At 45.9% G+C, this 26,113-nt stretch overlaps 1 protein-coding gene across 1 annotated transcript in view; it reads left to right on the forward strand.

Moving 5' to 3' along the window:
- Nucleotides 1-26,113, forward strand: part of PTPRT (protein tyrosine phosphatase receptor type T) — a 937,772-nt gene that overhangs the window by 861,410 nt on the left and 50,249 nt on the right. The window contains exons 18-19 of the mRNA XM_058679424.1: nt 3,516-3,706; nt 19,547-19,634. Coding sequence (XP_058535407.1) covers nt 3,516-3,706; nt 19,547-19,634 — 279 coding nt within the window. The remainder of the gene's footprint in view (nt 1-3,515; nt 3,707-19,546; nt 19,635-26,113) is intronic.

Below are 26,113 nucleotides of genomic sequence, written 5' to 3' on the forward strand. Positions count from 1 at the left end.
GATCCCAGAGGTTTCCATTGTTACTGGACGTTCCAGTGTTCATAGACCACACAGTTAGGATAGGAGCCATTGGAGTGTAAATGCCTAACACCTGGCGAAAGTACTCATGTGGTGCCAACTCTGGGACACACCATCCTCCCATCTTCTGGGTACCTGTCCCTGCCTGCCTTTATTCGACTTGTTTATGCACACATTATCTTTTCTCTCTCCTCCTTCAAGGACTGGCATGCTTATCTCTTGGTGAACACACCTTCCTCCCTGCTCCTGTATGTCTGTAGTATTTAACACAACACGGGCAGTCAGTAAATATCTGCTAACCAGTTCAAGTGACAATTTCTAGCACATGAATGGGAAAACATGGCTGAAACTAGATCTGTTTGGCTGATAACCAGAGGCCAAAGCCAGGTTCCCTTGCGGTAAGGAAGACAAGAGTGGAGAAACAGAAAAAGAGGAAATCAGAGGGGAAGTGGTGATTTAAAACCTCATACATGTCACCAGGAAACCTTAACCCTTAGTTACCTCCCAGGCAGTGACAGGAGTTACTCAGGCCTAGGTGACAGCTCCATAAAAAGTGTGAAAGAAAACCAAAATACTATTATGTGATAAATAAACATGCCAGACCTGTAAATGAGAAATTGAAATGGCATGAAAATTAAAGGTCTGTGGAGGAGAAAAAAAATGAAAAATGTTCTCTCCGTGGGCCAGCTGGTTTGAGTTACATTTTATGGGCAGCATGTGAATTCCAGCGCCCTTGTTGAATTAGCAACAGAATCGCACATTAGTTTTAAGGCTCCCACTCGAATAGGAACATCATAACGTTTTTTAATTGGGGTTGATAAAAACGTAGCATTACTTGTAGGTTCCTGAGAGAAGTGAGTTGTGAAATTGGGTTTTCATTAAACCTAATGATGGAAAATTAAGTGTAGTGCGTCTGGTGAAATGGGGTGTGATAAAAGGCATCACTTCGGCATCATCAGGTTAATAAGGGAAGAGGTGAGGTAAGATACATTGGAAAGGGGAGTCCAACTAGTTGAATTAATAAACCTTGAAAATCCCTTGATTCCAAGCCTTCATAGCATCATTAACACTGGCTTTGACATTATGAATGTTACAGCCATGCAAGTCGTTGAATTTCAAACACATTTATTTTCCATCCCAGTGTTGGGTTTGCTGACACCAAGTTTACAATCTGTCTAGCAATGTGTTTAGGGAAAATATCCATATTGATAGCTATTTGGTTTTGAAAACATTTGGCATCTCATAGCAGTTGCCAAGTGTCTATTTGTCGGAAGCCTATCTTTGCCAGGCAGCTGGTCTACCATGGAGCCTGTGTCTCTGAGTCCTTTGTAGAATGGGAGGTCTCAGAAGACACTGGTCCCTGGTGACCAGGTGGGACATGCAGGGCTGTGTGCACTAACAGCTTCATTCTCTCCGGGAAGCATGATGCTTGATACCTAGAGGCTCACACTCAAGTGCTGCTTCTGTCTACATTCCCAGTCCTGTCACAGCATCCCAGGAGTGTTATTCATGGGCAAGATGCCTCCTCTCCACAGCAGCCAGGACTCCTAAAAAAGTGTAAGTCTGTAAAGAGAGGATGCTGCTCCAACCCTTCAGCAGCTTCACACTGCCTTCCAGAGTCTAACACAGTCACAGGCTTTCTGGATCTACCCCATGTCTTCTTATGCAGCAATGGCCAGGCCTTTTCTACCCACAGCATCTTGGCCTCTTGACTCTTGAGTGCACCTTCACTATGAAGGCTCTTCCTCAGCTGATTCTTGATGACTCTCCCTACTACATCTCCAAGCCTGGAAGGTGGAGTCTGTATTTAACTCTGCCTTGTCACTTGCCTGCCAGAATCTTCAATAAATCTCACTTGTAGTCACCAAGGTGTGATGGAAAAGGGAAGAAGCCAAGGGAGAATGTTATGGAATGCCAGTGAGGAGGCATCAATGACCTAAAGTCACCAAAGAAAGGGTGAGTGGCATTTTTCTGTGCAGTCAAGAGAGCTTCACTGGCATCTATTCTAAGCCTTCTTTTCTGCTGTGTAAACCAATATTCTTGAAAGTTTTCTGTTGCCAACCCAGGGACTGTTGGCTTGGTCCCAAAGGATCAGGCTCTGCCTTGGTTATGTTTACACGGAACCACAAAGTTGCCCAAGACCTTGTTGTATGCACATTGACTCTAGTCATTGAATAGAAATGACCCAGCCATTCTCTCAGGTTTGACCAGTGTCTCTGTGGAATCATTAGCTCCTGTTTCCTTGGAAGAGTTAAGAGATGGGGGAGCTTAAAGAGGAATGAGGAATATCTCATGCTTCATCCACAGACATAGGTCAAAACACGAAGGTCACCAGTGATGAAGGTTTTTGCAGGAGAGATGGATCTCCCATGAGGCTAGACTTTCAGTGCCAAACGCAGAGGGGGTTCAGGCAGCCTGGGACAGATTGGTCACCTGGAAGAGCATGCAGGGCACACATTCTGGTCCATTTTCCTTTTCTTCCCAGGAGCTGCATGCTGGTGCTGTCACTTCTGAGTAGACAGAGTCTGTGTCTAACAGAGTCTGTGTCTAACAGATTATTGTGAATAAGCAGATACGTCAAAGGGAACATGGAATAGGAAAATTAAAAATTGTCATGAATCAGAAACATGTTAAGTCTCCCAGGACGTGAGTATGCCATAGGCCTGCAGGTGTCTAGTTGCCTCACAGTGTCTGAAAACAGCTGGGTGGGACACATCAACTACCACATCTGGCACATCTTCATCATGTACGTACTGCAAACAGGTCTTAGACTATGTGGGAGAGCAAGTCTAGAAGGTTCTAAAGAAGCCCTGAAAGACTGCTCATGTATGTGTAACAGGTAGCTGATAGGGAAAGATGTTGGTTCTGTAGACCCAAGGAAAAGAGTGAAATTCAGATTCAATCCGGGTAGGACTGTTTTTCAGCAGGCCCAAACTAAGAGGTGTTAAAGCAACTGATCGGATGTAAAGGTTCTTACAAGGGGTATATTCAGGTATTAAGAGGAATTTTTATTTAGGGATGCAGCCAGATGAACCAGAGCAGACACAGGACTCCTCCCTGCCAACTCAGAGGCTCTCCTTATCTGCAGACTAGCCTCAGGTACTTTTCCAGGCACCCTGCTTCCTACATGAGAGAGGACAGTATTGTTTGCATCTCTCATCTGGCTTGCTGCTGGGCCTGAAATGGCCAAAGCTGCTCTAACAAGCCTGGAGGAGCTGAAGGAAGGTCTGAGAACCAGCCTAGAACTTCCTCTTCATCTACATGCACCTTGGCAATGGCAATGAACCAATGGTCATTGTGTCTGTATTGTGTGTGTTCATGGTTTTAATGGTTAAATCTAACAAATACCATCTCAGCCAGGGCAATAGTGTCTTGCTGGAGTCTGCAGTTGAACCTCCAGTCTCCCTCTGCCCTCTGCAGGTCACTCTGGAGGAGGCAGAGGACAAAGAGCCAAGCTCTTATAGGTGACGGTGTATTCTGCCTCCTTCTCTTTGAAGCAGATGGCAGCCGCGGGGAGCTCTCCCAGCCGACTCTCACGATCCAGACTCACCCCTACCGCACCTGCGACCCCGTGGAGATGAGCTATCCCAGGGACCAGTTCCAGCCCGCCATCCGAGTGGCCGACCTGCTGCAGCACATCACCCAGATGAAGAGAGGCCAGGGCTATGGGTTCAAAGAGGAATATGAGGTGAGAGACCAGCCTGTGGGCAACCCCCTGGTGACTCGGAGGCTTCTTGAGACTCTTAATGTCTTGCTATGGAAAGAGTGACCCCACCCAGCAACATCAGCATCTCGGGGCACCTGCTGCAAGTGCAGTGTCTCAGGCAATGCCCAGACCCACTGACTCCCACCGTGAATTCTTACAGGAACTCCACATTCAGTCTGAGGAACACTGCTCCAAGAGTAGTATTTCCTCCCTTACATACCCCTCTTCCTATTTCCTTCTGTCTCTGTCTCCCTCTGCATTTCATTTTCAATTGTCTCTCAAACGCCTGCACTCTGAAACTAAATCTTCCTTCTCTTTGAAAATAGATTCCCTTGAGCTCCCATCCCCATGTGATGGCAAAGCCAGCAACCCCACCCTGCGCAGGATTCCTGGCCTGCTGGTTGTCCCTGTGCTTACCCCTGGTCCTGTATTTACACCCCGGTGGTGGTCTCACCCCTTCCCCAAGCGACGCCTCATCTATGGTGACTGCAATGCCCTCTCTGCTCCTCCCCCCACTCTTGCATTCAGGACCTGTGTCCAGCCTCCACACAAAGGATATTAGTGACTTCTGAGAAATAGCTGAAAGTTGCAGCCAAGTACAGGGAGCACCCTAACACAACACAGCTATTCCTAACCATCCATTTTGCCTCAGGCCTTCTGAGGTTCTGTCTCCCCCCCCCCCTTCGAGGCTCTCTCCCCTCCCCCACAGCACAAAGGAGAGCCCCCTCCAAATCCCCCTTTCCTTTGTTATGCAGATCAGTTGAGCTTTCTGACCTCACAGCTTTGTCTCAGAAGTTGCTCCTCAGGCCTCACCTTTTACAAACAAAATGTAAAACAAAATACAGGGAGGAAACCCATTAAGACATTTTCAGAGCCTACTGCAGCTCCCAAGAGAAATTTTGCAAGTCTTGTAGTGTGTGTGGAATCTGGCTGTAGCCAGTGCTGAAGACAAGCATGTGTTTTCCCCCCTTCCCCCGCTTCCCCCGCTCTCTGCTGAGCATCCTTTGCATGAGTTCTCTGCATGGGTTTCCTCTTGTATCTGCGTTTTGGCTTTACCACGTGCAGTGTATGCCCCAGTTATGCTTGGTTCACTTTCACTGGGTACAGGACAAACTCATTAGCTCACCCTCCACACATTTGGAATTCTTGCTAATGCAGACTAAGTTTATCTCTCAGACTGTATTCCAGGAAAGAGCTTACAGAGCAGTATTTCACAAGTTGCATGAGGTCATGAATTTGTGCTAAACTGAGGGTTCAGACAGCTGGATTTTGGTACGGAAAGTAGAGTGATCTCTGAGTTTTCAAAATCTTTATTAATTGAAGGACGAATTTGGATAAGGCGATTTCTAAGGGCCTGTCTGGCCCTAGAACTTTATGAGCATATAAAACATGAAGGCGGGGAGGATGCTTGACATATTTATGAGAACCAAAACGTCTGTGTCAATGGCTATGAGTAGTTATCATGTTGGGAGAACCAGCAGTTAATTTTAAATATGGTTTAAGGAAAATAGCAGTTTTCATATATCTTGTCTACAAATTTTGAGAAGAATATTGAAGCTAGAATCTGAGGACATGAGCTCATTAACTTCTCTGAATTTTATTTCTTGGGGGTTGAATGGCCCCAACCCCTCAGAGTGTGAGAGGCATACTTGCATACAGCTATGCACCTGGGCGTAGATTTGTTTGTTGATTAAATGTCAGGAAGATGTAAAGACATATTCAATATCATGATGTTTGATAAGTAACTAGTAATTTCCTTTAAGTTTCAAATAGCAGTAAGGGAGACATGTGACATAGTGGGCAAGTGGCCAAAGACTGAGCAGGACATGCTGTTAGAACTTGACATGTACAATCTAAAGAGATAAATACAAAAAATGTAGTTGACTACATTGGTGCATTTTCTTCCAGAAGGATAAGTCTTTTCAAATCAACCATCCCCAGGTGGTGGATGGATTTGTAAAATTTGTTCTCTGTACCTTTTTGTGTTTTCCAAGGCTTCCAGCATGGAAATAAGCTACTTTTATAATCAGAGCAAATATGTGTATTCTACTATTTGAACTTCAACCCAGAATATCCCTAACGAGGCTAGACTTGCTTTTAATTAGTTCAGATTATGTTAATTAGCTGGCTGGAATGATTAGCTTCTAGTGAACAGTATTTTTTTTGATTATCAGAGGTTAATTGGAAAACGTTACTTAATGAAAGTTTTTCCACCATGTGCAAGTGCAAGTCCTGGACTGACCGGATGTTGCTCTGACGATGAGGGCTGCTGTGCTAGCTGGGATCTTCTTCCTAACTGTGACCCTCACGGGCCTGCTGAGGACTCAAGGTCCCAATGCAGCCGGGAGAAGCTCCGTTCTTCTGCTCCTGACAGCCTGGTGTTTGTCTTTCACCTGCCACTTCACTCTGCTGCTGTTGTTTTTCATACGAATGGGTGGATTTGACAAGCTGACATGTGAGAGACTTCTCAGCTTGAGAAAGCTGTGTCTTCTAAGCTTCAGTGCAGATGTACAATTACTTATGTATTTGTTCAGTGTGTTTGCTATTTACCATTGCCAAGGACTGTTTGATGTGTTTGAGGTGCAAGAGAGAGCAGAGCAAAGATTCATGCCCTCATGGAGGTTATATCCTAGCAGGGAAAACAGGAAATAAACACAGGCTTAAAAATAAGGAAATTAAATAGTATAGTGTGTGAGATACGAAGAAATAATACCGTTTGTTGTTGCACATTATAGGGAATGCCAGCAACACTAAAACAGTAAATTTGTTGCACTCACTGATGTTTCAGGTCTGGATTTGGGATAGGCACATCAGAAATACTCTGTCTTCTCTCTGTGATGTCTGCAGTCTTGACTGGGAAGTCCCTCAGAGAGCTGACATCATTCCCAAGTATCTTTATCAACATGCTTAGTGACTGATGCAGTCTGGCAGCTGGTATTATCTACAAGGCCTCTTTGGTGGGTTGGGCCTTACTCAAAGCCTCAGGGTGGCCTTGAAATGGTTGAACATTTACTTGGTGACTCAGAGCTCCAAAGATGAGCTTTCCATATCACATTGTGTTCTTACACTACATTCCATTGGTTCTAAGCAAGTGAAACAATCGACATTTTAGTGGAAGGGAATTAGATGCCATTTCTCAGGGAGCAGTGGTTGCCCCATCCTAGAAGAGCATAAAGGATAGGAGACATCAGAAAATACAATTTTCATACAATACCTGCTCAAGTAGCATGGAGAAAGAAAGGGCAGATCAATGAGAGGAAATGGTGCATCCCTAGGGCAAGAAGCAAAGCAGATGCCAGCGTTAAATGGCATAGCAGGCCATTGCTTCATTAGGAGATTAGCTATGGACCTCGACATAGTAGATGTCTGGAGCAAGAGAGTTCCAGATCAAGGGAGGGGCAACTTGGCAGGAAGAAGCAGGGGCAAGGAGGCTGGGGGACAGGACTTCAAGCAGCAAGGGGGTAGAGATCCTAGGAGATCAGACAGCATGCGACCAGGTAGTGTATTGCAAGTCGCTGTAAGGACTTAGGCTTTCACTCTGAATGAAATGGAAGGCTGCTGCAATGTGGTGAGAAGATTAGTGATAACGATGCGACTTTTTTTTTTAAAAAAACTGGTCCTAACCTCTGTGTTGAGACTAGGAAAAAGGGAGGCAAGTGTGTCTGTCTGTGTCAAGAGCAGAGAGACAGACTGTCATCCTTTGATCCACATCCTGCATGTGTGTGTTGGGACAAGGGGAACACAGGACTAGACCAGCCCGAATCCAGTAGGAGTAGTAGTGGTGGTAGTAGTAGTAGTAGTAGTAGTAGGGACTCAAGTACTTGAGCCATCACTGTGGTTCCCAGGGTACACATTAGTTGAAAATCAGAATGGAGAGCAGAGCTTCACCTTGCTGTGGGATGCAGCCATCCCAAATGGAGCCTTAAGCACAGCCTCAGATACCTCATACAGTGTAAAGATAGACAACAGGATTTTCTGATATGCAGCATGTGATAGCAAAAGAGAAATTAAGATGACCCTAAGGATCTTGCCATTAGAGGGATAGAGTTGCCACCAGCAGAAATGAAGATGCATTAGGCTGAATAGAGGAGGAGCAACCAAATTTGTAGTGTTTATTAGACATCCTTGTGAAGGTAGCAGGTAGAAAGCTGTCCATAGGAGCTTAAAATCTGGCATAGAAATCTGGGCTGGGAAAAAAAAAGGCTTTGGTAATCACTGGCTGATGGATGATGTTAAAGCCACAAGACTAAATTAGGTTACCATGCAAGTCACCACACAAGTGTACACAGAGACAAGGATCAGAGGTCGGCCTTTTCTTTTAAGGTGTGTGTTCTTTCTGTGAGACAGGGCTTGCTGTGCTGGGTTCTAGGAACTGGGGAGATAAAGTAAGCCCTTGTTTTCTCAGGGACTTGGAGACGGGTCTATAAACTGATCATTTCAGTAACTCGACAAAGGGCAGCCATAGGGACACATGCAGATCTACGGGGAGCCATGGGGTGGGCCTTGTTAGTTTAGCATAAAAGTAGATAGGCAGTTGCCCTCTGAGAGACATAAAGCCTAAACCCAAGCTGGAGAAACTGGGATAACCCAGTTAAAGAACAGAGGATGCTCCGTGCAGAGGAATCAGGATAAGCTACAGCACATGAGTGAATAGGCCAGGTTGACTTAGGGGAACCGGGAGAGTTCAGTACAAAAGGACCAAAGCCTGGTGGGAGACAGGCTGAAATAGTCGTGAGGGGCAAGGAGGACTGGAGCAGGTGTTTTTTAGACGAAGGATGTTGAATTTTTATTTTAGGAGCCTTAGAGCCATAGAAAGGAGTTTGTTTGTTTGCTTGTTTGTTGAAGTAGATTTGCATTTTAAATCTTGTGATGGCAGCCCAGGCACCCAAGGCAGAGGCAGGCAGGCAGGTAGGCGGCCAGGAAAGCAATTCAAGGAAAAGATGGAACTGAACCTGGACAAGCCCGCACACACTCTCCAAATGTAAAGCCATAAAATTAGCTTGTTGTTCTTGGCATGAAAACTCGAGTCTCTCGGTACATATTATTTTTAAGGCCCATTATTTGAGGTAATACAGAAACAGTCCTGAATTAGAAGTCCTGTCACTTTCAGGAAATATCTGAGAGACCTTCAACAGTTCCCCCTCCCCCTGCCAATACAGCGCTGTGTCTCCATTTCTGAATGTATGAAACAAAGGCAAGAGGGTTGGTCAAAGAAATTCAGAAGATCCTCTGTCACAGATAGTCCAGGAGACTCAGCAGGATGCAGCGGGGCAAGTCGGCTGTGCCTCCATCACGTGGAAGATTCCCCCCAGGGCACCACTCTCAGGGTTACCACTCATGTGGCTGTGTTCAACTTTTACCTACTTTGATTGGCTGTGGTCACTGGGCTCCTACAAGCTTAAGGAGCTTCAAGCAAACAACTTCACCTGCCATTACAGGTCCACACTGTCAGTCAGAGGTTTCTATTATGATCTGCCTGTTAGAAACATCAGGGAAGTGGGTTTTTTTTCCCTGAAGATTTATTCATTTTTACTGGAAAGTCAGATTTACAGAGAGAAGAAGATACAAAGAAAAAGATCTTCCATCCGTTGGTTCACTCCCCAAGTGGCCGTAATGGCTCCCATGCAGGTACAGGGTTCCAAGGCATTGGACTGTCCCCTTCTGCTTCTCAGGCCGCAAGCAAGGAGCTAGAAGGGAAATAGAGCAGCCAGGACATGAACCAGCACCTTTATGGGATGCTGGCACATGGAAGGCAAGGACATTAGCCACTAGGCTATTTTCAGGGCCCATATCAGGGAAGTTTTAATAATATCAATGCCCAGGCCATATTTCATACCAAGTAGATCAGAATTGTGGACATGGGTGTTGGAGGAAAACACTAGGATCAGTGTTTTCTAAACCTTATGGCAATTATAATATACTTCCACAGTTGAGAGGCAGTGGACTCAGAAAACATGGCATTTCCAGTATGTGTCCTGACTGTACCCACAGACCCCTCTGTGTCACCTGCTCTACTCGCTGACCCTCAAATGCACCCCTGCAGTTGGGGCACAGCCACATCCAAACAAGAGACTTGCCATGGTCTTGGACTAGAAGTCCTCCTACCTCCCCATGCTAGTTCCCCCAGCCAACACTCTCACCTTTCTCATGAACAAAACAAAACAAAACAAAAACACTTAAGCATATGTTGGCTAAAGGATAGGATTATCTATGCGCCTATCACTTTAGCCTTCATGTCCAGGAAAAAATATCAGGTTTGAGGGACATGAGAGAGAACAGGAATAGGTGACTTTGTGATGGGGAGAAGGATGAGAAGCATGTTAATCTCAGTCCAAACCAGACAAGCTGTCATCGTAATGAATGAGAAGAACCCAGTAGGGCAACCAGAAGGTATCTGGTTATTACAGCTCCATTAAGACTATTTAAGTCAACAAGGAACAGCTGGGAGGAATATGATGCTGCCTAACGAGGAGCAAACATTTGTTCATTTCCCAGGTCTGGCAGACAAGCCATGTGCACAGCTTTTGAGGGGACAGCCCAATGTTGCCATCTTGCTCTCAGCCATCTGTGTAGCGGAGGGAGCAGGAAGCCTCCAAGTGAGACCTAACCATAGAGTGGGAAGCTTCAGGGCAGCCCCTCTGCTGCGTCCCTGCTCCCAGCCACCTGGGTACGAGCAATGGACACATCTGCTTCTCTGCCGGACTGGAAACAGAGTGGCAGAGCACCCCAAAAGCAGGTGACCCTGAGAGGTTCTGGTTCAGCTCCTTCATCTGCAGATGAAAATGATTCTGGAAAGAAACATTAGGAGTTAGTGGCAGATGCCCAGATCATGGATGCGAAAACCATGATTGGTCTTCTACCCTGCAAACTCAGAATGACCAAAAAGGGAAAGGCATGGGCTCTTCCTGCTTCACCCCACAGCACCCCAAGAAGAAGAAAATGTAAGTGGCCAGAGGCCTGGACAACCCAGGAGACTTCAGATGTCAAAGTTTCCAACAGAAAAGAACTCATGTGGAAGACATTCTGAACTCCATCTTGTCCTTTTAGTCTGTTTTTATGTTCCCACTCATGGTACTGTTTGTAGCACAGTGAATAGGAGAACCCTCCCAACTGAGTCAGCCATTTCCAGGTGATACTGAAAGAAAAATGAAACTGCTTGGCCAAGAATTGTTAGCTTCCCCTCCCCTCCAAGAGGCACCAGGGAGAGATGCCTCAGGAGACTGGAGCACACAGTTTAAACCTGAAGGTCAATAAGTTACTGAGGTACTTGGGCCTTCAGGGGGTTGAGATCTGGGAGGTTTACGGTAGTACAAGGTAGCCTGGTATTCTAGGGGACTGAGACCTGGAGATTGAAGTCAGTACTGGGTGAACAGGCATTCAAGACCTTCAAGGCGGCACTGAGTCCAGAATGGTGGGGTCAGTTGGAGCTGCTCCTACAAGAATCAATGCCCGTTCCTGAATCTGCTCCTGGGAATGTGGGTGTCTTTGCCAAGGCAACCCTCCTTGTGGGCTCAGTTTCACTTTCTAGGAAATGTTAGATTACTTAGTTAGCATGGATCCCTGAGGCCTGATTACAAATGCTTCTATCACACGAGCGTTCAGCTGACCAGAAACACTGAGGACCCACTGTGTGCCTTGCTTGGTTTTAGGCACTGGGGATAGAAAGCTAAATAAAGATCCTGTTTGAAGGGAGCCCATGATCTTGCCAATCCATAGAATGCTGTAACAGGATTCTAGTTAAAACACTCTGAGGATCTGAGTAAGGACAGTTCAGGGCAAAGGTACCTGACTGTTGTCATTGTCTGTTTTTGCTTTTTATTTTTGTCACACAGATCCATCAGAAGCCTCCCAAAAAGGAGACCTTGAGTTAAAAATAACACGAAAAATAGAGTAGCAGATAGTTGAATGTAAAGCGTTATATGCAAAGGTTGGAAGCATAAAAGAAGTACCTAGTTACAGCCAACTTTTAGAAAGGAAACAAATAAGACTGCCTATGAAAAGGGAAATAAACATGGAACTGGTCAGGGAGATAAGTAGTCACAACTGAGGTGAAGTCACAAGGTGATGGCCAAGGCGTCCAGTAGTCCACCTGGGACTCCAGCTGCAGACAAGTGTTGGACCTCTCAAACACATGTGTGATGATTGAGACAGTGGGTAGACAGCTGGAGGAACTGAATGTCTGTAGCTGGGAGTGGGGCACGGGGATCCCCAAGATCATCAGCTCAGAGCTCGAGGGAAATGGGGACACGCTCGCAGGAGTGACCTCCAGGAGGCTGTGGATGTCTGGATAGCCAGGACAGCTTCTCTCTTCTCTGGCCTGAAGCATGAGGAAGTAGTATGAAAGTACAGGACTGGACTTTCCTGCGTTATACACTGCTGCTGAAGAACTTTATACATTGAAGAATAGTTCTACCCGGGAAAAAAAGTAAAAAAGGAAGTGTTTCTTTTTTTTTTGTTTAGATTTATTTTTATTACAAAGTCAGATATACACAGAGGAGGAGAGACAGAGAGGAAGATCCTCCGTCCGATGATTCACTCCCCAAGTGAGCCGCAATGGGCCGGTGCGCGCCGATCCGAAGCCAGGAACCAGGAACCTCCTCCGGGTCTCCCACACGGGTGCAGTGTCCCAAAGCTTTGGGCCATCCTCTCCTGCTTTCCCAGGCCACAAGCAGGGAGCTGGATGGGAAGCGGAGCTGCCGGGATTAGAACCGGCGCCCATATGGGATCCCGGGGCTTTCGAGGCGAGGACTTTAGCCGCTAGGCCACCTCCGCCAGGCCCAAGGGATTTTTCCCAAATTCCACAGGGTGCCTGTATGGCTCCTCAGTGTTTGAGAACCACTGGCCTCAAACTTGTCATTGGAAAGAGGCTTTGTAGCTTTGCATTACGCCTGTTAAACAGGATGCTTTGTGCCACTGCACAGGCGTGAACTCAACTGTTCTTCCTTGCTCAAAGCTTCTGTCACAGACAAATGCCCCATCTTGCTGCAATCTGATTCTCTGCTCAGTTTCCCCAGCAGAGCTCATAAATTACCGTCTATTTAGTGACGTGGTATGCAATAATATTTGCTCTCCTGATGCCGCTCTGAGTAGCCGTCGTCAGTCATCCTTTCCTGCCTTCTATGCCCACATTTGTAATCCCTGAGGCATGTGCTTTTCAACACAGAAGGTGGCAGGTGTGGAAAATGTGGTCTCTGCCAAGGCCACAGCTAACTCATACAACACCTTAGAGTGAAATAGCAAGAGTTCACTGTCACCTTCCAGAAAAAAAGTCATGGTATGTGGAAGTGTCTGCCTTATGCAAGGTGTTTCCTTCAATGAACTGGTCTTGTATTGTGTACAGCCTATATAGCATTACACCATAGCCTCTCATTTATTTACCTGTGAGCCTTAGGTTCCAGTAAATGTGGGTATTAAATACACTCTCTAATGAAATTAAGAGCACACTTGAGGCTCCCATCAGATCATGAAACTCATTGCCATTCTCTAAATACTACGTTTTACCGGGATACCTAGAATGACCATTTTGTCCTAGTTTTCCCAGAATAAACTCAGTTTACTGATTGTCCTATATCTGTAGGTCCAAGACAAAAAAGAATGGATGTTGCAGGAAGTTTCCTGTTGCTTCCCTTCTGACAAAAACAAGTCAGCCTAGACGCTTCTGATAAAGTGGGGCCAGAAAGTGAATTTCAGTAGTAGGCCAAGAAGCCTGAATATTGAAGGCTTAAAATAAACTGGAGAGGGTTGCTGAGTACCTACTGTGTGTCCCACATTGAGTCAAGTGTAACAGACATTATGTCAGAAAATCACTCATTGTCACAAACTCTGTAGAGTGAATTTTTTTTCATTTTTAAATTTTACGTTTACAACTTCCATGGAATAGAATTCACATTGTAAGTTCTAACAGATGCATGGAGTTATGTAAACATGAACATGAGCAAGCTACGTTTAGAGTTCTATGAGCCAAAAAAGACCCACCCTGTTTCCTGTGTAGTAAAATGCTTTACCTTAACTTGAGGTATTATTGACTTAATTTTCAGAGAAATTGAAACTTGCAGTACTAAAAAGATTTGCAGTTAAAAAAAAGATAATATTCAAGCACTACCTTTTGCAAAGGCCTGCCTCAAGGAGATTTCCAGCAACAGGTATTCTCAGCCACTCATCATGACGCTGCCAGCGTCTCAGATCCCACCTACAAAGGAATATCCACAATTTCTCCATTGACTTCATGTGCAAGATGTGTTTCTTCACAGCATAAATGAGTAAAAAAATCTGAGTAAGATGGCCCCTCCTTAGTGAGGACTCTCCAGAATTTTCCCTATACTAGTGGTAGGCAAGGTCATGGGAACACCCTAATGGGCTGGACTGATGCTGGCAGGAGGCAAGCCTTCAGCTCTGCCCTCAAGCATCCAGCAGGAACTGCCTGATCAGCAGTCCCTGGGCCTGGTTGTGCTGCACCCCAGGGCATATCAGATCCAATTATCTCCAGGGATACAGTCAAGCCAAGGAGCGTGAATGGGAGTATCAGAGCTGACAATCTGCAGAAGATGGGGAGGTGAACAGGTCAATGAAGTGACTGCCATGGCTGTTCCGAGGAGTGTCATGTTCTGACATCTCACTGTTCGGGGCATTACTCAAAAACGCATAGCTCTAAAGAAGAGTATCCAAACACTTATGGAATTCTTGAGGAATAGCCCTCTTAGCAGGTGCTAGCAGGTAGAAAAAGAAAGCAACTCAGTAGGCATGGGACCTAATGCTCAGTCCTGCAGGGAGCAGAGTAGTAAGTGGGGACGCCAAGGCTGGTTGCAGTTTCAGGGACTGAAACAGCACAGCAGGGAACACAACACCTGTGCCTAATGGTCACGCCATCTGAGTTTTCCAGAGTTCCAGGGGGCCTCAGCTCTGTAGCTGGGAAAGTAAGCTTTAACCAGAGAGAGTTGGTCTAAAGCAGACACCAGATGCTAATATTTGAGATGCAGCGCCAAGGATAAAGGGGTTTCCAGTGCCAAGTGTTCCTAGCCACTTGGGCTGACACTGTCTCAGCTCCCACCTCGTAAGTAATGTCCAAAATTTCCCATTGATTTAGAATAAAATTCCTATCCTGTACTGTGATTGAATGTCCCTGTCAGCCCCCAATCCTCATCCTGTGTCAGTCTCATCTTATTCTGTCGGCTCTGGAGAGCCTTCCTTCAAGTTCTGGAACTCTAGAAGCTCATTCCATCGTAGCAATTGTGCACTTTCCACTCCCTCAGCATAGACCATTCTTTCCCCAGAACTTAGCATGGCTGGTACCTGATCATTGCTTAGTTTTTAGCTCATTTGGGTTAACCTGAGACTAGTTGGAACAGCCCCAGAATTGAACACATTGGGTTTGCTGCTTATAGTAGTAAGAGGAATAAATACAGTACATTGTATACTGTGAGACATCTCGAGAAGAAGAACTTACAGTGGACTCAGAGTCTGCGATATGTTAGGTGAGTTGGCAGATGGTTTAAGGAAACAAGGCCTTATTATAGATAGGACACTACTAGAAATTGGTATAGATAATGAATCTTAATCTAATAAGGAAAAACTAAATAGAGGCTAGATTGTAACACACAAAGAAGCAGTCATCACTCATGAAATAAAAGAACCTTTGGCCACTTCCTTAGCTTCGATCTGACATTGTTGTCTGTATGCAGATATGATTTCTTTACTGCCTAGTTCTACCATGATCTCAGAACAGCCTTGTTGGAGTGAGTGTTCTGTGCTATTGTTCACATCCAACAAGGGAATCTGAGGGCACAACCATAAGTGCCAGGCCAGCTCTCCAAAAATAGGGCTGCTTTCTCCTTCTCAGATGTCATCTTTTAGAGGTGTCTTGCCCCAATCTAAGCCGTCTTTTGGCCTCTAATATCTACCAACCCCAGCAACCTAGTCATTGCCTTCCATTCCGTGATATATCCAATTATCTATGAGTTTGCTTGTGGTCTGTCCCTCCCCACAAGTAAAATCATGAGTGAGATGAGGTCTGTTCCATTATCATTGTTGTTGCCTCCAAGATGCAGCGCACATAGCCATGTGGAGAGAAAGAAGGAAGGGAGAACAGACTTGTTCAATCTGTGTCTTGAGAAAGTCATCTCCTGTCTCTGGACCTCACCTTTTCATCTGTATCACGAGGCAACACTTTCCTCGACCTATCCTTCCAAATCTTTCTATAAATCCCAGAGCTCAGTTCTTCAGGGACAAGGAAATCCCCAATCACATCCTTCGGATCAGAAACAAAAGATAATTGCATGGAGAAGCAACACTGTAGAAAAGTAGAGGAAAAGGTCTAACTCAGAGAGGAAGGCACAACTAAAGCGCAGTACTCTAAGGAGAGGAGAATGAGAAAAGGAAAGTAGATTGATAATAGATGAGTATAATGATATGGCAATTTTGTTTTCAAAAAAATGTGATTAGCTCCTAATGACTGCCACCATTCCCTGGTCAATCTACTGTAACTAGCCGCTAATGTAAAAATAATGCCCCTCTGCTTGCTCGCTTTGAAGATGGAGATGAGTTTTCCTTTCATACTTTTACCCCCTCTCATTTTTTTTTCCTTGAAGAGATTATTCCCTATTAGATTGCAGCTCCCTAAAAAGGGGAATGGATGTTTGATCAAAGTCTGCCGATTAGGGGGTCATTACACTCCCTGTGGAGCGGCTGTGTTGGATATTGCCTTTGCTGCCTTTGTCAACATCAGCAGAGCCCCCAAGCCTACTCCCGCTCCACCTGCCTCCACTTGGTGGAGAGTTTCGTGGTGGTTTCCCACAGAGAATTGCCACTCACTCCTCACCACTGTTTTGCTAGGCTTAAGTTTGGGAAACTGGTGTCCTAAAGGGCATAGCCTTATGGGAGTCCTGGGAACTGTAACGGTTAAGGAATCTGGGAGTTGTTGACAGGAAGGACTTTGACCAAATATCTGCAGAAAGTATCCAATCCAGAGGATGTAAGTGTGTCTGTGGGACCTCTGGAAGGAGGAAAAGACCAAAACAGAGCAAGGCAGAATCAAGAGGAAACTAGTGAGTCTTCCGAAACAGAGGCAGGACATTTTGTGAGGTTGTGAACTGCCTGTCACTGAGAGTGACCAAGTGATAGATGCCATGACTCGGTTTATCAGCTAGATGGCAGGAAAGGTAACGTACGCCTGTGAGATCCCAGCATTCACCTTCTGAAGGCCCCTGAACATTCATTCCAGAGGAGGCCCACAATACGTCCAGGGCCAACACTTGGCTCAGGAGACACAGTCACCAATGTGATCCTGCCATTTCCAGGGAGGAAACTGAGAACCCAACAGACACATTTTGAGATGATGCCATCACAGAAGTGACTGTAATTTGGGCTTCAGCAGGATGGGGGAGGGTGAATCGAGGTTTCACCAACAAGATGTGTGAACAGGGTTTCAAGGACAATAGGAGTTCACTAGGCAGACTCAGAGCAAAGAGAATTTCAGGCCAAGGGAATAGCATATATAAAGTCTCAGAACTTTGAAATACCTTCGCAATGGCTTGTCAGGATAAGGTCAAAAAGTGAAGTTGGAGGGCCATGTACGGTAGAGTCATACAGAACCATGTCATAAAGAGTAGACTTCATCCTGGAAACAGTGGGAAGGGCAATGACTTGGTCCTGCTCACGTTTTCGAAAGATCTCTGTGATGACATTGGAAAGGAGATTGGAGGGAACAAAGCCAAAACTGAAAGAGGCCAGGGAGCAGACGATGGGAGAGTGTTCCTCCAAGTGAATAAAGCAAGAATTACCCAGGCAGCTTTCCGTACCAAGGCCTGTGTACCGATCTGGAGGAGGGCCTTCACATTCCTTGGAATTCTGAAGTTTCCCCAGGTCATCATTGTCAGCAATCCCAAAGATGTTGCAAGCTAACGATTACCCACACTGTGGCACAATTGTACGTAGCAGATATCCAGCTTCATGTTTACAACAAATAACATAAAAGCATTGACTGTTCTGTTTTTGACTTTGCAGTAATCTGGGGGAAAGAGTTGAACAAACAGTTGTTTGACTTTTGTCAAAGAGTTTCAGCATAGAACAACTACCCCCTCAATTCACCTTGAAGATGAAGAAATGCAGTGTCAACATGATGACTAGTAACCTTCTCATGACACACAGAGAGTGTATCTGAAAAACTAACCTGTGGGAGCTTGAGTTATCTGATCCGAATGGGAGGACAGCCACAGGCTGGGATCTCACTTCTAAGCTGTGTATAGAGACAATAAGTATTTGCAACACAGAGGTGGCTTGAGCTGGTGCAAAGATGCATATAGAGTAGTGATGTTTCTAAAAGAGCGAACCAGAACACAAGGAGAAGCAGGAAGGGGACAAAAAGGAGAGATGAGCCCCACATTTTGTAAAGTGAGCCTGGGACTGTCTCCTTCATTCGATTGTCACACCAGTTTCTACACTTGATCTTAGCCAAAAGGCCGGGAAGCGATGTCACACCAATTTCTGAAGGCAGAAATTAGTGCCAGAGCTTAATGCCTGATCTGCCTGTTCTTCCAGGTGCTCATCTAAAGCTACTGAAACACAAAGAAGAAAAAAAGGGGGCAGGTACACTAATAGTTTAATTATTAGTATCCCCATTTAAAGTCTGGGAAAAGCTAAGTTGGAAAACATGACTTGCTGCAGGAAGCCCAAGCAAGGACTCCTGACCTATGCCCTCCAGTAAATCTGGAATGCACAGGTAGCAGAAAGGGAACCCATCTGTATTTGGGAACCATGGTCATGCTTTTAGGATAAAGGTCTGAAAGCCAGAACTGCAAGCGAAATCCAGCCCAATGCTGTTTTGTTAATAAAGATTTATTGGAGGATGGCCATGCCCTTTGGTTTGCCTTTTGTCTCTGACTGCTCTCACTCCCCAGTAGTAATCTGAGAATGAATAGATGCCACTGAGATTTGGAAAGAGCTTGCCAACCACTGCCATAGAAAGCCCACCCAAAGCAAGGAAGGTGACTGTGTGCGTGGGCACTCTGTTTTTCACAGTTGGTAGTTATGTGTGCCAGAAAACATGGCCTGTGAAGTGCCTCAACTTCTGACCAATCCGGTTATAGAATCATCCTTGCTTAGGATGAACCTAGTGAGGAACAGATGGTGATAGCAAGGCTGTAGATGAAGGGGAGTGAAGCTCTTTCTCTTGCATGGCTGACAGTGAGTTTTGCAGAATGAGGCAAAAGCCATCTCAGGGGTGATTCAAGGGCTAGAGCAGGACACTCGGCTTGTTCTAGAAGAGGCAAGAAGGGGGCAGTATTCCAAACACAGCCTGTCCTTTCTGCTCCTGGAGATCTTCTGAAGCTCTTTCCACTCCCTTAGAGGCCCTCTCTCCCTCTGTTAACTGGATTCATTCTCATTTCTTACACTATCCTCTTATCCTTTATTTCTCTCCTATCAGTTTTCATCATCTAAAATAATATGTTTTCTTGTTTAGTTGTTACATCTCCTAGTCCATTGATTATTCAAGGACTTCTCTCCTTCTACATACCTCTATTTTCCTAGAAAGGTACCCTGCAATATGAGGGATTTTGTAAGTAGATGATGAATCAGTGAATGAAGGAGTAAAAAAAATGGCTCCCTTACTGAATGGGACCATGAACTCATGACTGACTTGCAGAAAACATCAATAACATGTCAGTCAATGAGTGAGCAAGAAAGTTGGTAGAAGAACCAAGTCTGTGTTCTCCCCAAGCCCCGGCCGCATGATGCCTGATCTGTCACAGTGGGTCCCATCTCCTGTTGGTTCAGCTGCCTTGGACAAAGCTCCTATCTCAGGCAAATCTAACTACTGTTTCTTTTTAGGCCTTACCCGAGGGCCAGACAGCTTCATGGGATACAGCCAAGGAGGATGAAAACCGCAATAAGAATCGATACGGGAACATCATATCCTGTAAGTGCCCCCTGGAAAGTCCCCAGCAGCAAGTTTGGGGATTATAGAGGAAGAGAAACTGTTCTTCATTTAGAATTATTATCAAATAACCGTTGATGATTTTAGTATTGAGTCCACATGCCAAACCAGGAACTTTATTCTAGCAGTCTTCTCATACTTGGCCTTGATGTCAAAGCATGGCTGATTTCACTTGGAGGGAGCAAGGAGGGATGGGACCAGGCAGGGGTGATCCAAGACGCATATTAGAAGATAGCCTTTGATGGATGGGCCTTGCCTGGCATTGCCTGTCCAACAGTCTTTCAAGTGCAGGAGAAAGTTGAAATAATGGGTTGCCATTGAGAAGGTCCCACTACTGGGCAGATGTATGAGCCCTGTATTTTCTGAAGCTCCTACAGTTCAAAGGACTGCCATGGCAGCAGCTTGGAAACCCGGGGCCCTGCAGGGGTGGAGAGCAAGGCACTGCCCTTGCGGGCAAGAGAAAGTGTTCATCCAGGGCAGTGTTCCCAGCAAGGGCTGATGCTCAGAAGGGGCCTGGTGTTTTGGGAAATGGCCAGTTCAAGGGTTGACGCGATGGAGGATCACACCAAAGCCCAGATTCGGGAAAGACACTTTCTCCCTAACCCTGTTGCTAGTATAGGCTTAACAGTGAAGACCTGTACTCACGGCCTGGCTCAGTGCACCATTGAAGGTTCTGGGCCTGCAAGAGGACAGGGTGTTTGTGTAGAAAGCTAGGACATTACTTTTTTGTTCAAAAATGAGATTCACTTCCCTATAGGCACATCAGTGAATGACTTGATGGAGTCAGTAATACCTAATATTACGTCTGGCGTCTGACTGCTAGGTTTCTGTGCCAGCTGCAAGGCCCTGGGTTTCCTATCTCCCCCAAGCTTCCATTTCCTTACCTGTGAATAGATGAAGATAGTACAGATAGGATGATTGTAAAGGCACATGAAATACTTGTCGTCGTATCTGGCAGCAGTTTTTTTAACCGTAGGTTTCTTTTTCAGGATCATTGGAGAGCAGGTATGGATATATTATTCCACCTATGTGGGGACATAGAATAAGGCAGGTTGGTAGCAAAGAAAAGTGTAGTTTGGTGTCTGTTTCAGAAAATGACTGTGCTAGCAGATGAGGAAGGAGGATTCAGGCAGGATAGGATGAAGGCAGAGCACCCCCAGGAGACTACTGCAGCTATGAGGTCTGAACAAAGGCGAGGATAGTCCTTGTGGGTGACTTCTGCCAGGGGTTCAGTAATGGGAGAAGAGGAAATGATACATGTATTGGAAACACACAAGTATGGTCACTGCCAAATATCATTCTATGCAAAATTCTGAGAAATACAAATACAAAAGGGACAGAGTTATCTCATCCCAAATGCCAAACACATATTCTGACTAGAAGAGGAGACTCTAGCAGCCCTTGTCTGATTCAGTGTGGCCAACCTGGACCCTTTGACTTCTCATCAGCGGAGTGGGGAGTGTTGCTTAGTCTCAAGTCCTAGGGTAACCCAGCTCAGCCAGAGGGGGAAAGAAAAGGATCCTGAATGCCAAAGAATTACTTCTAGCACAGTTCACTGTTTTTGCATTTGTTTTCTTTGTCTAGACACTGCCCAGGAAAAACTTTGATAAAGACAGAGTAATGTACAGGCAGATTGTGAAGGAATAAAGAGGCAGAAGTTTTAGCTTAGCTGTTTCCTGTGCTGATTTAGGAATGGGCTATGAATGGTAGAACTAATCAGAAAACATTTATAATTTGTCTCTTGAAAGACTGTAATGCAGACAGCAGGATTTTTTGCAAGTGTTGGAAAGAACTATTCAAATACTCAGCCAACATGTATTAGGACTTGTAATCTTGAATAGGTTTCCTCTCTAACCACTGGGAATTGTCGTCCCTGGCCCCTGCAGAACCCTGGCCCTGACCCCATGGGTCACAGCTGGCCGCTTGCCCTAACTCTTCCACCATTTCTATTCCCTGACAAGCTTGTGACACCAGATAGCATCCACTAAAGTGCAAGTTATACAATCTTCAGGAATCACTGCAATCCTTTATAAAATGGGTTTGACAAAGGTCTTCCTCCTAGGGGTGTCAAACAGTTAAGAAAAAACAAGAAAGACCACGGTGAAAGAAAAAAAGTGGAGGCATCCTGGGTTCTTTCTTGGTAGACAAGGGCATCCAGTAGGACCCATATTCCAACTCAGTGCCTATGGGGTCCAAGGGTCAGAAGGCAAGCAGTAAGGGGCTTCCAGAAGTTGATGGAAAGTGGAATGAAAGCTTATTTTGAAAGCAGTGTGAGGGTTTTCATAATAACATTTTCCATGAAGTACTGGAAGTGCTCGCGCATCTCTGCCCCAACCCACCCCCCACAACGCATGCTTGCCCCAGTCATCACCAGCTGGCGCATGGAACCTGCCACAGCCAGTTAGACCCCTGGCAGTCTGGTCCTTGACAACAACCAGAAGACTCTCAGTAATGCTCAAAGTAGCTGATGTCATTTTCCTGCTAAAAACCCTTCAAATGACTTCCCTTCACTCTCATGATCCACTTATTCAAATATTATCAGCTGTTTTCCAGTTTTCTCTCATGTGATGCCATCTCCATCACAGCCTCCTTTGTTAAGCCATGTTTAAATGTTCCATGCCTTTCCATGCCCCAGGACTTTTGAACATTCTGCTCTATCGAAGTGCTCTCCCTGCCCCACCCCGACCTTCATGCCCTGCTCAGGTTCACACAGTCTTCAGATATGTACTTGTTCATCATTTCTTAAAAAAATTTCTTCTGATCCTTTGAATCTGGTCAAAATACAGGAGCTGGCATTGTAAGTGCAGCAGATTAAGTCATGACTTCCAACACCAGCGTCATATGTAAGCGTGGGTTCCAATTCTAGGTATCCCACTTCCAAGACGATCTGTACTAATCCGCCTAGGAAAACAGCAGAATATGATAAGTGCTTGGGATCCTGCCACCTGTTAAGGAGCCATTTTTAAATTTTATTTTTTGATGATTTTTACATAGTTGATTAGGGTGCAAAGGGTCAAGGGCTAAAGGAAAGTCGGTGAAACCATTGTTTCCACATTCTCTTTTTTCCTTCCTGTATCTGGAGGAAGGGGAAAATTAGGGTAGAAGCCACACCCAGCCTCCCAGCCATCCCAAGGTCCCCAGTGTGGGGCATGCTCCGAGGGTCCTGCTCAAGTGGTCTCAATAGTTCAACAGTTCTGAATTTCTGTTGATCCTGCCAGTATAATCACAATGAAATCTCTCCAGAACCCACTGGCTGACATAGTCCACCTGAGAGTCTCCATTTGCCCAGGTATTCACTGCCAACACTTGGCTGGGTTAGTTAGTTAATTTGTTCTATCCTCCATCCTCTGTTGTGGTACCAGGTGTCCTCTGCAGGCTCCAATATACTGCCATGTCCTCCATGTGCACCTGGATATGCTGTCCACTGCTCCATCTAAGCCATTGAAGAGGTGCTGCTTTGACACAGGCGCTGCACAATCAGACCATGGAACCTGCAGTTCTCTCCATGGTTGGAGTTCTGAGTCCTGCGGTTCATTGGGGAGGGGGGGCGGGAATTGCCAAAGAAACCTCATCTGAGGTGATCCCAGACCTGATTCTTGTGTGTGTTTGCCAATACAGGGTCCAGCACAGTCCATAACCCAAATCAGCATATGCACACAATGGTAGCTGCAATTGCTGGGTCAGTTCTGTGTCCAGCCCTGTCTTCTACTCAAACCAATGGGCGTAGGAGTCCAGCCCGATCCTGCCCACCACACACTTGGCCTTCATACAAACCAGAGGGAGCTGTAGCCTATTCAGAGTGACCCATAATAACATTCACCAGGCCTACCCCTTGCCCTTGGTTCCTGTGCTTGCCAGTAAGTATAGTAGACTGGTCCAATCTGTCCCACCTCCCTTTCAACCCAACCTCGCAAGAGCAGCTCCCAGAGGAGAGAAATTGTTCCCCTCCTTCTTTGCTCCCTGGATCCCATCTCCCTGCTCTGATTCATGCTCGGCATCTACCCCTGTACTGGAATATCGCCATTTCACCACTTCTGGGGTCAATGTCATTTATCCTTTGTCCATCGATCCTCTTAGGATGGTTTTTAGCTTACTTGGTAAGTAGAGGGGACAGACCCCTCTTCTCTTGACTTGCAGGGTCTTCCTCGCAGTCAGTTCCTGTTTACCAGGCACCAACCCTATGCCAGGTGTGAGGAAACGAAGCACAAGACAATCTTGGCCCTGTTGTCAAAGAGCTCCCCCGCATCTCTGTCTGAGGACCTTGTCCAAAGCTGGAAAGGACGCTCTGTGCAAATGCTGGAGCATTGATTCTTCAAAAGAAGCCTCAACCAGGAACTAGCCAGTTCTCTGTCCTTTCTGCTGAAACACACGTTCTACAAACCCTTCCAGAGTGCCTGCAGGGATCAAGCTGTGGTTGCCCACAGTGGTAACAGACTTGAAAGCTCTCTTGTTTGGCTGCCTTTTCTTTCCTTCTTGCAACCCCCTTTGCTCCCAGTGTTCCTTTCTCACCCTCCATTTACGTATCCTAACATCCTCATCTTACATTCACTTGTTGGTAAACCCAAATGGGGACAGGAAACATTCAGGCACCTTAAGGATATTACTTGCATGAGGTTAAATAAATCTGAGTCTCCTCTCTGATTTAAGGATCAATAATCCAGCAACAAATTGGAGCTGCTGGGTACCAAGAGGAGACAGTGCTGAGGCAACCAGTATATTCAGAGAGTTACGTAAGACATAAAAGGGAAACCAAAAACATGGAGGAGAAATCTTACAGTTGAAATGGGAAAGGGAAAACACGAACAGTCCGAGGAATGGAAAGTGTTCTTGCCCTTGTGTGTGTCCCTCCCAAGGGCAAGGCCTGCCGGGGCCTTGATAAATAGAAATATTCTTGGCACAAGAAGGAAAGCGAGTGTGATTAGCATCTTAAGGAACCCAGAGCGTAGAGAGGCTGGAGCAAAGGACAAAGGCCCAGGCCAGGGAGAACAGAAAAGATTAAAGGGGGAAGAGTAGGAGGGAGGGCACTGCCTACAACTGAAACACTGAAAGAGAAACCATGGTGCAATAACTCCTTTCTTCCAAATGATTCTATTTAGAGTCTAGTAATAGAAACAGTGGGGTTTCCAGGGAGTGGAAATGGGAAGGAAGTGAAAGGGAAGGAAATGAATGGGGAAATCAGAACAAAGAGCCCTTTGCTGTCAGGTAGCTCTGGGGCAGAGGTTGTTGGCAAGGAGAAACTTGAAGATGCCCGAAACATTCCCCGGGTGGGAGTTCCTAGGGGTGTCTCCTGGATTGACAGGAAGAACATAAGCTGAGAAGTGACTGAGGGGTTGCAAATTTTACAAAAGGGGCTTCCTGGTGGGATCCCTGGGGATCCCAGCAGGAAACAGATGGGACCCTCTGTTAGGAGAATTAACCACAAGGTTCCTTATGAAGCTGTGATAGAGAGGTATAGAGAGACTACAAGGACTGGTCTGAAATGCTGGGGCTAGATGCTACCCATAGGTCCTTAGAATTCAGGAGGGACAGAGGGAGCCAGAGGCTTGTGGCATTGCAGCCACTTGGCCCTGACTAAGAGACCTGTACTTCTTTAAGTTTCATGCTTAGAATATTAATTTTTGCCTTGCTTACCTATTGTTTCACATGTAATACCTGTATGCCTCTGTGCAACAGTATAGTATTTTAGCTTCTGCGTAGAGCCAGATCAGGCAAGCTGCATCTCTGCCTCGCCACCCTTCCTCTGTTGGTGCCTCGAACTCTTCTTCATGCAGCGTCTAAGACATCTGTGGGATCTGTGGTGTTCGCCACTAGACTGAAAGTCTTCCAGGTGATGCAAATAGACATGTAAATCTGAAAAACTCTGGTCTTGCCCACTGAGCTCATCCTCCAGAAGCTGTGAGCTGGGTAGAGAGAGTGGGATAAGGATGTCCAAGAAGGGCCAGCTCCTGGCTCAGAAATACTAGAGTCTTTCACATGAGATCAGGCATGCCTGCTTCCTATTCCCAGTTCTACTTTGCACCTTGTGTGTGGCCTTCAGGGAGGCTTCCTTCCTTAGTTTCTCATCTGTTTGGTGATTCTAGGTCAGCCTCACTGCAGGGAAACCAGAACACAATGAGTAAATGTTGAATCTGAATTTGGTGTAATCCCTTGGCAGATCTCGGTAAACATTAGTCTGGCTTCCTTGAATGCACAGTCAAGGAGAAATAGTCCAGAGGTGAAGAATGCCCTGCACAAACACACACAGCGAGTCTTGCCTGCCAGGAGGCCAGGTGCTTCTTACCAAGAAGTCCGCTCTACAAGTCACATCCATGTTCTGGTGGGGAGCGAAGTGCTGCCAAGGGCTCAACCTCAGAACAGATGGGCTCATCAGAGACTGCTAGGAGGTGGGGCATGGTGTGCCAAGAGAGATCTCCACTTACAGAGAGGAGCTCAGATTCTAAACAGGTGCTGAAATTACCGGT

Source organism: Ochotona princeps, chromosome 22 (genome assembly GCF_030435755.1).
Source record: "Ochotona princeps isolate mOchPri1 chromosome 22, mOchPri1.hap1, whole genome shotgun sequence".
Classification (NCBI taxonomy): domain Eukaryota; kingdom Metazoa; phylum Chordata; class Mammalia; order Lagomorpha; family Ochotonidae; genus Ochotona; species Ochotona princeps.